This window comes from Salvelinus sp. IW2-2015, linkage group LG7, assembly GCF_002910315.2.
Source record: "Salvelinus sp. IW2-2015 linkage group LG7, ASM291031v2, whole genome shotgun sequence".
NCBI classification, from domain to species: Eukaryota; Metazoa; Chordata; class Actinopteri; order Salmoniformes; family Salmonidae; genus Salvelinus; species Salvelinus sp. IW2-2015.
Window position 1 is genome coordinate 29,430,750 of NC_036847.1, and position 12,004 is coordinate 29,442,753.

At 40.8% G+C, this 12,004-nt stretch overlaps 1 protein-coding gene across 1 annotated transcript in view; it reads left to right on the forward strand.

Annotated features, from left to right (window-relative positions):
• LOC111966124 (low-density lipoprotein receptor-related protein 1-like) overlaps positions 1 to 12,004 on the forward strand; it is a 281,628-nt gene that overhangs the window by 129,852 nt on the left and 139,772 nt on the right. The window contains 15 exon segments of the mRNA XM_070444337.1: positions 1,502 to 1,664; positions 2,986 to 3,055; positions 3,057 to 3,080; positions 3,082 to 3,210; positions 3,294 to 3,486; positions 3,810 to 3,959; positions 4,265 to 4,501; positions 4,752 to 4,932; positions 5,186 to 5,408; positions 5,678 to 5,867; positions 6,160 to 6,282; positions 6,544 to 6,684; positions 9,996 to 10,082; positions 10,085 to 10,120; positions 10,570 to 10,686. Coding sequence (XP_070300438.1) covers positions 1,502 to 1,664; positions 2,986 to 3,055; positions 3,057 to 3,080; positions 3,082 to 3,210; positions 3,294 to 3,486; positions 3,810 to 3,959; positions 4,265 to 4,501; positions 4,752 to 4,932; positions 5,186 to 5,408; positions 5,678 to 5,867; positions 6,160 to 6,282; positions 6,544 to 6,684; positions 9,996 to 10,082; positions 10,085 to 10,120; positions 10,570 to 10,686 — 2,064 coding nt within the window.

Here is a 12,004-nt window from a genome sequence, read left to right on the forward strand (position 1 = left end):
CAAAATATTTTTTATTGTGAAACAAACAAGAAAAAATACAACAAAACAGAAAACTTGAGCGTGCATAACTATTCACCCCCCCAAAGGCAATACTTTGTAGAGCCACCTTTTGCAGCAATTACAGCTGCAAGTCTCTTGRGRTATGTSTCTATAAGCTTGGCACATCTAGYCACTGGGATTTTTGCCCATTCTTCAAGGCAAAACTGCTCCAGCTCCTTCAAGTTGGATGGGTTCCGCTGGTGTACAGCAATCTTTAAGTCGTACCACAGATTCTCAATTGGATTGACATTTCCAAGACATTTAAATGTTTCCCCTTAAACCACTTGAGTGTTGCTTTAGCAGTGTGCTTAGGGTCATTGTTCTGCTGGAAGGTGAACCTCCGTCCCAGTCTCAAATCTCTGGAAGACTGAAACAGGTTTCCCTCAAGAATTTTCCTGTATTTAGCGCCATCCATGATTCCTTCAATTCTGACCAGTTTCCCAGTCCCTGCCGTTGAAAAACATCCCCACAGCATGATGCTGCCACCACCATGCTTTACTGTGGTAATGCTGTTCTTGGGGTGATGAGTGGTGTTGGGTTTGTGCCAGACATAGCATTTTCCTTGATGGCCAAAAAGCTACATTTTAGTCTCATCTGACCAGAGCACCTTCTTCCATATGTTTTGGGAGTCCCCCACATGCCTTTTGGCAAACACAAAATGTGTTTGCTTATTTTTTTCTTTAAGTTATGGCTTTTTTCTGGCCACTCTTCCGTAAAGCCCAGCTCTGTGGAGTGTATGGCTTAAAGTGGTCCTATAGACAGATACTCCAATCTCCGCTGTGGAGCTTTGCAGCTCATCTTTGGTCTCTTTGTTGCCTCTGATTAATGCCCTCCTTGCCTGGTCCGTGAGTTATGGTGGGCGGCCCTCTCTTTGCAGGTTTGTTGTGGTGCCATATTCTTTCCATTTTTTAATAATGGATTTAATGGTGCTCCTTGGGATGTTCAAAGTTTCTGATATTTTTTTATAACCCAACCCTGATCTGCACTTCTCCACAACTTTGTCCCTGACCTGTTTGGATAGCTCCTTGGTCTTCATGGTGCCACTTGCTTGGTGGTGCCCCTTGCTTAGTGGTGTTGCAGACTCTGGGGCCTTTCAGAACAGGTGTATATATACTGAGATCATGTGACACTTAGATTGCACACAGGTGGACTTTATTTAATTAATTATGTGACTTCTGAAGGTAATTGGTTGCACCAGATCTTATTTAGGGGCTTCATAGCAAAGGGGGTGCACACATATGCACACACCACTTTTCAGTTTTTTTTTTTTTATACATTTTTGAAACAAGTATTTTTTTAAATTTCACTTCACCAATGTTGAATATTTTGTGTATGTCCTTTACATGAAATCCAAATAAAAATCMATTTAAATTACAGGTTGTAATGCAACATAATAGGAAAAATGCCAAAGGGGGTGAATACTTTTGCAAGGCACTGTAACCTCTTCACTTTATCCCACCAGATGTGGAGCAGATGGCTATTGACTGGCTGACAGGAAACTTCTACTTTCTGGACAACGTGGACGATCGTATATTTGTGTGCAATGTCGACGGCCAGACATGTGTCACTCTGCTGGATCAGGAGCTCTACAACCCTAAAGGCATCGCCCTGGACCCCCTCATGGGGTGAGCACAACCCCGATAACAACCCCAGAGACCCCTAAGAAGTGCCCTGAGATGCTTTCTTGTGTACTTCCCCTTGGTCGTTCTGGTCAGGTGACTGCCCACCCAGCTCTAGTCAGCAGATGCTTGGTCTACCCAGCCTTAGTCGTCAGTTGGATGCCCACCCATGGCTTTTAGTCAGTACACGGATGACTGCCACGCATGTCCTTAGTCATAGGTGCATGGTCCAATCCAGTCTCTTTAGTCAGTCAGTTGGGACTGCCCACCCAGCTCTTGGTCAGTCAGGGTGACTGCCCACCCAGCTCTTAGTCAGTCAAGATGACTCTGTCTACCCAGCTCTTAGTCAGTCAGGTGACTGCCCACCCAGCTTCTTGGTCGTCAGGTGACTTGCACCCAACCAGCCCTTGTCAGCAGTCAGATGACTGTCTACCCAGCTCTTAGTCAGTCAGGGTGACTGCCAACCAGCCTTAGTTCAGTACAGATACACTGCCCACCCAGCCCTTAGTCAGTCAGATGACTGCCCACCCAGCCCTTAGTCAGTCAGATGACTGCCCAACCAGCCTTAGTCCATCAGTGGTGACTGCCCACCCCAGCCCTTAGTCAGTCAGTGACTGCCCACCTTCAGCCCTTAGTCAGTCAGACTGCTGCCACCCAGCCCTAGTCAAAGTCAGATGACTCTGCCCCAACCAGCCCTTAAGTCCAGTTCGGTGACTGCCCACCCAGCCCTTAGTCGTCAGATGATTGCCCACCCAGCCCTTAGTCAGTTCAGATGACTGCCCCAACCCAGCCCTTGTCAGTCAGTGTGACTGCCCACCCAGCCCTTAGTTCAGTCAGATGACTGCCCAACCAGCCCTAGTCAGTTCAGGTGACTGCCCACCCAAGCCTTAGTCAGTCAGAAACACTTCCATCCTCTAAGCATACACACACATGCAACATGCATGATCATCTACCCTTGTTGATGCTGCACGTCAAAAATGGTTTGGTGCATCTAAATGGTGCAGGGTCAAATATAAATTGAAGAATTATAATAAACATTATAATTGCGGTTCAGTCCTCCCTTTCCTCAATTTATCTTCCCCACACACTCCTCTACACCCCCGCTCACCCTCGCTCCTCTACCTTCCCTCGCTCTCTACTTTCCCTGCCTGGCCTCTACCTTTCCCTCGCTCCTTACACCTCCCTTTGCCTCCTCTACCTCCCATCGCTCATCTTACCCCCCTCGCTCCTCTACCTTCCCCTCGCTTCCTCTTACCTCCCCTCGCTCCTCTACCTTACCTCGTCCTTACCTTCCCCTCGCTCCTCTACTCCCCTCGCGTCTCTACAGGAAGTATTCTTCACGGACACGGTCAGGGACTCCCAAGGTGGAGCGTTGTGACAGACGGTCAGAAAACCGGAACCAAGCTGGTGGATAGTAAGATCAGTGTTCCCCCACGGTATCACCCTGGACCTGGTCAACAGGCTGGTCTACTGGGCTGATGCCTACCTGGACTACGTAGAGGTGGTGGACTACGAAGGCAAGAACAGACATACCATCATACAAGGCCTGCTGGTGAGGACACACACACATACACACATACACAATACAAATACAGACACCAACTCGGACTGTGTTTCTGTTGTTAATTCTGTTAGATTGAACACCTTTATGGGCTGACGGTGTTTGAGAACTACCTGTACGCCACCAACTCAGACGAAGGCAACCTAAACCCCGCTAAGACCAGTGTGATCCGGATCAACCGTTTCAACTCCTCTGACTACACRGTGGTTACCAGGATGGACCGCGGCGCCGCCCTGCACGTGTACCATCAGAGACGCCAACCCCCAGGTAGGTTCACACCCACAAACCCCCATGTATGTATCCAGAACAGCCGCTGTRGGAATGGGGCAATCTTTGCCATGAAGTTTGGAACGTAGTGTGCACAGGCTTTTGTTCCAGCCCTGCACGTGTACCACCAGACACGCCAACCTCCATGTAGATACATGCCTAGGGTAGCAAAATGATGGTACCCTTTTCCTGAAATCCTGSTTGGAGGAGTCCAGAAGAGTATCTACCTGTCTGCATCTAGTTGTAGCCATGTTGGTGCCTAGTGCTGATCATTYGCTTCTGACCACTGCCCCCTGACCCCTTTCTTGTCCCCTGGYGCCCAGTGAGAGAGAAGAGTCATGCGTGTGCCCCGGACCAGTTTAAGAAGCCAGGAGGCTGCTCAGACCTCTGTCTGCTGGGGAACAGCCACAAGACCTGGACCTGCCGCTGTCGCTCTGGATTCAGCCTGGGCAGYGATGGGAAGTCCTGCAAGAGTGAGTACTTTCTACGTTTTAATTKAATTGAATTGAATGCCACACACTGAGCATAGCATGGAAATCACACACAACAGCACATCTCAACTCAGCATAGAACTCCATTCAGAACAGACCTGCAATTTATGTAGTAGCAATATGAGTTGAATATAATCTCTCGAAGCAAGAAAATGTACCATTTACAKAACTTCGACATACTCTTCGGACAGAAAGGTCTCATTGTTGTGTTTCTCCAATCTTGTAACTAACTGTTCAGCGATGTTCCCATGACAATGATGTAATGTTTTCTGATGTTCCCTCTGCAGAACCTGAACACGAGTTGTTCCTGGTGTACGGTAAGGGTCGCCCTGGCATCATCCGTGGCATGGACATGAATGCCAAGGTCCCAGACGAGTACATGATCCCCATTGAGAATCTGATGAACCCGAGGGCGCTGGACTTCCATGCCGAGAGCGAATTCATCTACTTCGCTGACGCCGTGAGTTACATAATTGGACGGCAGAAGATCGATGGCACAGAGAGAGACACCATACTAAAGGACGGTAAGGACTGATCTAGTACCATAGTATTTAACATGAAATGCATTACAACAACCCTCTGTTCCACCCTATTACAAAATCAAATCGCAATTCATATAGAACCGTGATGCGTATAGAATCACGAGATGTATCAGATAGTTACCTAGGAATTGTGATACAAATTATATCATGAGGTCCCTGCCAATACCAAGCCCTATTAGACAGTCACTCTCTCCCTCTCTCTGCMCCTTCCTCCCTTCTTTCCTTCCCTCAGGCATCCACACCGTGGAGGGGATAGCGGTAGACTGGATGGCAGGTAACCTATACTGGACAGACGACGGGCCCATGAAGACCATCAGTGTGGCCAGGTTGGAGAAAGCCTCTCAGACACGCAAGACCCTCATTGAGGGCAAGATGACCCACCCCCGTGCCATCGTAGTGGACCCCCAGCACGGGTCAGACATTATGCCCTCCTTATGTTMTTTTGCTATAGTATACATCTCACACAGAGACATCACCCTATGAGAATGTATTGTAATATTTCTGTACATTTCCCCAAATTCCTAACTTTTCCAGAAATGCTGGTTGGATGATTCCTGGGGGGAACACGTTTTGGGGGGATTTCTGGAAAACCTGTGAAGTTCAGGAAAGTTACTGGAAGTTTGCAAATGTAGTATTGCTCTAACAGACTGTGTGATTGTGTTCCAGGTGGATGTACTGGACAGACTGGGAGGAGGACCCCAAGAAGACTAACCGAGGGAAGATCAAGAAGGCGTGGATGGACGGCTCGCATGACCAGGTCCTGCTGACCAGTAAGACAGTGCTGTGGCCCAACGGCCTGAGTCTGGACATCCCGCAGGGCATCCTGTACTGGGTGGACGCATACTACGACCGCATCGAGATGGTTGACCTCAACACCACAGAGCGCAAGGTCAGTTAGACTGCTTACTAAGCCTARACCTAACCCTGATGATCACACATGTACAAATCTCCCCACCAGAGACCGAGGTTCAATCCCCACATCCACACTCCTACTGTTTCTCCCACCTGCCTATATCCCATCTGATTACCAAACTGTCTAAATCAAGTGTCAGCAAATACTCCCAAAATATATATATACAAAAAAGGATTCTATGGTTTTGACCTTAACCATGACCATGATCTGTGTCGTATGATCATTTTMTCTCTCTCATTGGTCAGATGGTGTACGAGGGAAATGAGCTGAACCACGCCTTCGGCCTGTGTCACTACAAGCACTTCCTGTTTTGGAACGAGTACCGTGGCGGCAGCATCTTCAAACTGGACACAACCACCAGCACTGTCACGCTGCTCCGCAACGAACGCCCACCCCTCTTCGAGATCCGCGTGTACGACGCTCACCAGCAGCAAGGTAACTTTAATGGAAAGTACTATATGGATAATGCTTGGTAACACTATATGGGTAACACTAGGTAACACTATACAAGACATTGAACAAGCAAGTCATAAAGTGTCATCATAACACATGCCAAAACTTATTGTCAAATTTCGTAAAAGGTTATAATATGTCAGTGATTTAGCTAGCCTAGATGTGAATGAATGAATGCATGAATAAATGAATACTTTAATGGCCTAAATAGGAAATTAGCTTGGTAACAATGCTAACGGCCCTGTCTGCCTGTCTTCTGTTGGTGTTTCTGTAGGCACCAACCTGTGTCGTGTGAAAAACGGAGGCTGCAGCAGTCTGTGTCTGGCTATCCCTGATGGCAGGTCCTGTGGCTGTGCTGACGACCAGATACTGGATGACGACAATGTCACCTGTAAAGGTATGTATTGGGATGGTCTCAATTAGAATATGTTAAAATAKAATTTGAAGTTGATCTGGGATGCTGTATGGAATGTCCATGTTTAAGCTGGTAAGTGGGGAAACGAATGTCTCAGACCTGCTTTCTTCAGCTGAATTGGTTCTAATAGCCCTCATAAGTAGATAAATACATCCCATATTTCCAGAATATGAACAGCTGAGATTGAGAGACTAGAGTATCCGTAACAGTCTCCTCCTTTCCTCTCTCTCTCTCTCTCCCCAGCCAACCCCACCTACATCCCTCCTCCTCAGTGTCAGCCCGGAGAGTTTGCCTGTAAGAACAACCGCTGTATCCAGGAGCGATGGAAGTGTGACGGTGACAACGACTGTTTGGACAACAGCGACGAGGCGCCTGAGCTCTGCCGTGAGTAGTGTCACACCGCCACTCCTTCACCATGGTTACTGAGCAACACACACACAACAACAACAACAACAACAACAGCAACAACAATAACAACAATGCATGACACGCACAGTTGAGAATCATGAGCTGAGTAGGAGCAGCAGCAGAGCATGAGCTTTGTTTAAAGCTGATCCAGCACTAATACTGCCTCTTCTTTGAAACATGCATCAATTGAATATTAAATATCCATTGACTGTTAAATAGGCCCATAGTTTCTCCATCCATCTCTCTCTTCATGCGACAATTAGTAAAACAAGGATTTCTCTGTGTATACATGAAAGTTCCACTTCCAGTGCATGACAGAGCAGTCGGAGCAGCAGAAGCTCAAGCATCCTAAAACATAATGTGCTTATAGATGTGTAATGTCAGCTTTATGATCTTACAGTATATTAGGCCAGTTATAGGAGACTCCTTTGTGACACAGTCCCTCTTGTAGAGATACTGTAAAAACATGTTCGAATTCTATTGATCTTACATTCTAATAATAATGGTCTAATTCTATTGATCTAACATTCTAATTCTAAAGATCTTACATTCTAATTCTAATGTTCTAATTCTATTGATCTTACATTCTAATTATAACATTTTAATTCTATTGATCTTACATTCTAATTATAACATTCTAATTCTATTGATCTTACATTCTAATTATAACATTCTAATATCTAGTTGACTCTTACATTCTAATATTAAGGTCTAATTCTATTGATCTACATTCTAATATAAATTCTATTCTATTGATCTAACATTCTAATTCTTACACTTCTAATTATAAAATTGATCTAATCATTCTAATTTAACATTCTAATTCTATTGATCTTACATTCTAATTCTAATTCAATTCTATTGATCTAATTCTAATTATATTGATCTACATTCTAATTCTAACATTCTAATTTCTATTAGACTACATTCTAATTCTAATTTCTAATTCTATTGATTCTAACATTCTAATTATATTGATCTTACATTCTAATTCTAACATTCTAATTCTATTGATCTAACATTCTAATTCTAATGTTCTAATTCATATTGATCTAACATTCTAATTATATTGATCTTACATTCTAATTCTAACATTCTAATTCTATTGATCTTACATTCTAATTATAAACAGTTCTAATTCTATTGATCTACATTCTAATTTATAACATTCTAATTCCTATTGATCTTACATTCTAATTATAACATTCTAATTCTAAAGATCTTACATTCTAATGCTAAGGTTCTATCATTTGATCTTACATTCTAATTATAACATTCTAATTCTATTGATCTCACATTCTTCTAATTATAACATTCTAATTCTATTGATCTTACATTCTAATTATAACATTCTAATTCTATTGATCTCACATTCTAATTCTAAAGATTTACATTCTATTGCTAAGGTTCTAATTCTATTGATCTTACATTCTAATTATAAACATTCTAATTCTATTGATCCTAATTCTAATTATAACATTCTAATTATATTATCTTACATTCTAATTATAACATTCTAATTCTATTGATCTTACATTGTAATATAACATTCTAATTCTATTGATCTAACATTCTAATTCTAAAGATCTTACATTCTAATCTAATGTTCTAATTCTATTGATCTACATTGTAATTATAACATTCTAATTCTATTGATCTTACATTCTAATTATAACATTCTAATTCTATTGATCTACATTCTAATTATAACATTCTAATTCTATTGATCTTACATTCTAATTATAACATCTAATTCTAACAGATCTTACATCAATTCTAATGTTCTAATTCTATTGATCTTACATTCAATTATAACATTCTAATTCTATTGATCCTAAATTCTAATTATAACATTCTATTTATATTGATCTTACATTGTATTTATAACATTCTAATTCTATTGATCTAACATTTCTAATCTAAAGATCTTACATTCTAATTCTAATGTTCTAACTATTGATCTTACATTTAATTATAACATTCTAATATATTGTACTACATTCTAATTATAAACATTCTAATTCTCTATTGATCTTACATTCTAATTATAACATTCTAATTCTATTGATCTTACATTCTAATTATAACATTCTAATTCATTGATCTTACATTCTATTATAACATTCTAATTATATTACTTACATTCTAATTATAACATTCTAATTCTATGATTTTACATTCTAATTATAACATTCTAATTCTATTGATCTTACATTTCTAAATAACATTCTAATTCTATTTGATCTTACATTCTAGTTTATAACATTCTAATCTATTGATCTAACATTCTAATTCCTAAAGATCTGACATTGTAATTATAACATTCTAATTCTATTATCTAACATTCTAATTCTATGATCTTACATTCTAATTATAACATTCTAATTCTATTATCTAACATCTAATTCTAAAGATCTTATATTCTAATTATAACATTCTAATTTTATTGATTCTAACATTCTAAATTCTATAAGATCTTAATTCTAATTCTAATGTTCTAATTCTATGATCTTACATTCTATGAATTATAACATTCTAATTATATTGTACTTACATTCTAATTATAACATTCTAATTCTATTGATCTTACATTCTAATTATAACATTCTAATTCTATTGATCTAACATTCTATATAACATTCTAATTTATTGATCTTACATCTAATTATAACATTCTAATTATATGATCTTACATTCTAATTATAGCATTCTAATTCTATTGATCTTAACATTCTAATTAAAACATTCTAATTCTATTGATCTTACATTCTAATTATAACATTCTAATTCTATTGATCTAACATTATAATTCTAATGTTCTAATTTCTATTGATCTTACATTCTAATATACAATCTAATTATATTGATCTTACATTCTAATTATAGCATTCTAATTCTATTGATCTACAATTCTAATTATACATTCTATTCTATTGATCTAACATTCTAATTCTATTGATCTTACATTTCATTATAGCATTCTATTCTATGATCTTACATTCTAATTATAACATTCTAATTCTATTGATTCTTACATTCTAATTATAACATTCTAATTCTATTGATCTAACATTCTAATTATAATCATTCTAATTCTATTGTTCTTACATCTAATTCTAATGTTCTAATTCTATTGATCTTACATTCTAATTCTATTGTTCTACATTCTAATTCTAATGTTCTAATTCTATTGATCTTACAATTCTAATTCTAATGTTCTATTCTATTGATCTTACATTCTAAATTCTAACATTCTAATCCTACTGTCTTTCTTTTCTCTCCTCCAGACCTGCACACGTGTCCATCGGACCGGTTCAAGTGCCAGAATAACCGCTGTATCCCCCTGCGCTGGCTCTGTGACGGGGACAATGACTGTGAAGCGATGAGGATGAGTCCAATACTACCTGCTCAGGTACAACACACTTAACTAAATGTGTAATTTAGCCCATTGAAACCAAAAACTATGTTTTCAAGTCAGAATTAGGCAGGTCGGATACCTACTTCACCCGTATTTTCTGTTATTTTTGCACAAAACAGTAGTGTGTAGTTCCAGTAGTTAGCTACACCGCTACATGGTAAAACAGTAGTGTGTAGTTCCAGTAGTTAGCTACACCGCTACATGGTAAAACAGTAGTGTGTAGTTCCACTAATTATAACATTCTAATTCTATTGATCTTACATTGTAATTATAACATTCTAATTCTAGTAGTTAACTACTCCTCAACACCACACACACACACACACACACACACACACACACACACACACACACACACACACACACACACACACACACACACACATACACACACACACCTTTCCCATCTCTCTATAATGCTATTATCTTCCACCCTTTTCAAGCTCGTACGTGCCCACCCAACCAGTATGCGTGTGCCAGTGGGCGCTGCATCCCCACTTCCTGGACATGTGACCTGGATGATGACTGTGGGGACCGTTCTGACGAGCCGGCCTCCTGTGGTGGGTCCTTATCTCATCACACATCACCTCTGTAGCATTCTATATATTGCTCGGTAGTGTTTCGTTGGAAATTCATCTCACTATACCTGAAGCCTGGTCACCAGATGTATATTTATGCTTTAGCCCAGTGGTACTCATTGCGCGACCGCAGGAACTCTTGCTGCTCGCTGTGATTTTACATTCATAATACATAGCAATGATACAATTTCAATTCAATGTGTTTAATGCTGGCCTGAATCATTTCATTGAATATGTCGATTGTTCCCTGGACGGCAGATAGATGGCAGTATAGCGCAGCTGTTAAACAGAAAGGCCAAAATGAAACGCCGAAATAGAATGCAATTGATCAGCTACAGCGACCGACACATATCAGTTTGCTACTAGCTAATTTTGCAGTCTGGTTGACATGGGACGATTTATTGTAAAAAAGAAACGAGGGGGAAAAGCTGGAGAACAACGTGACGGCTATGAACAAACAACCACTGGAGAACCAAGAAAACCAGGAAGATGGCGGCAGGGAAATGCAGCTAGCTAACGTAGCTAACGTGGCTCTGGTGGCTAGAAAAGGATATGGTCGATTCAAGAAGAACACAGAAAGTTCCAAGAGAAATGCACAGACAAATATTTTTTGGTACTGCGTGATGGGACTAGCTCACTTTGTTTTATTTGCCAGAAGGCAGTCAATTGTTATTAACGAGCATATTTAGAGCGACCTTTCCAGTCACACCATGCCCACTTTGACAAAACATATCCGCCACAAAGTAACCWCAGAAACAACAAAATAGAGCAACTCAAAGGACATCTCAAATGACAACCGACAGAGGCAACATGAGATTGCATGGATACTTGCGAGAAACAAGGCCTTCACAGACGCGAAGATTGTCAAATAATGTTTTTTGGCCTCAGCCGAAATATTGTATGTGTAACAGTATAACTTTAGTACGTCCCCTCGCCCCGACCTCGGGCGTGAACCAGGGACCCTCTGCACACATCAACAACAGTCACCCACGAAGCATCGTTACCCATCGCTCCACAAAAGCCGCGGCCCTTGCAGAGCAAGGGGAACCACTACTTCTAGGTTTCAGAGCAAGTGACGTAACCGACTGAAAGGCTGCTAGCTCGCACCACCGCTAACTAGCTAGCCATTTCACATCCGTTACACTCACCCCCCTTTCGACCTCCTTGCAGAGCAAGGGGAACCACTACTTCTAGGTTTCAGAGCAAGTGACGTAACTGATTGAAACGCTATTAGCACGTACCCGCTAACTAGCTAGCCATTTCACATCCGTTACACTCACCCCCCTTTCGACCTCCTCCA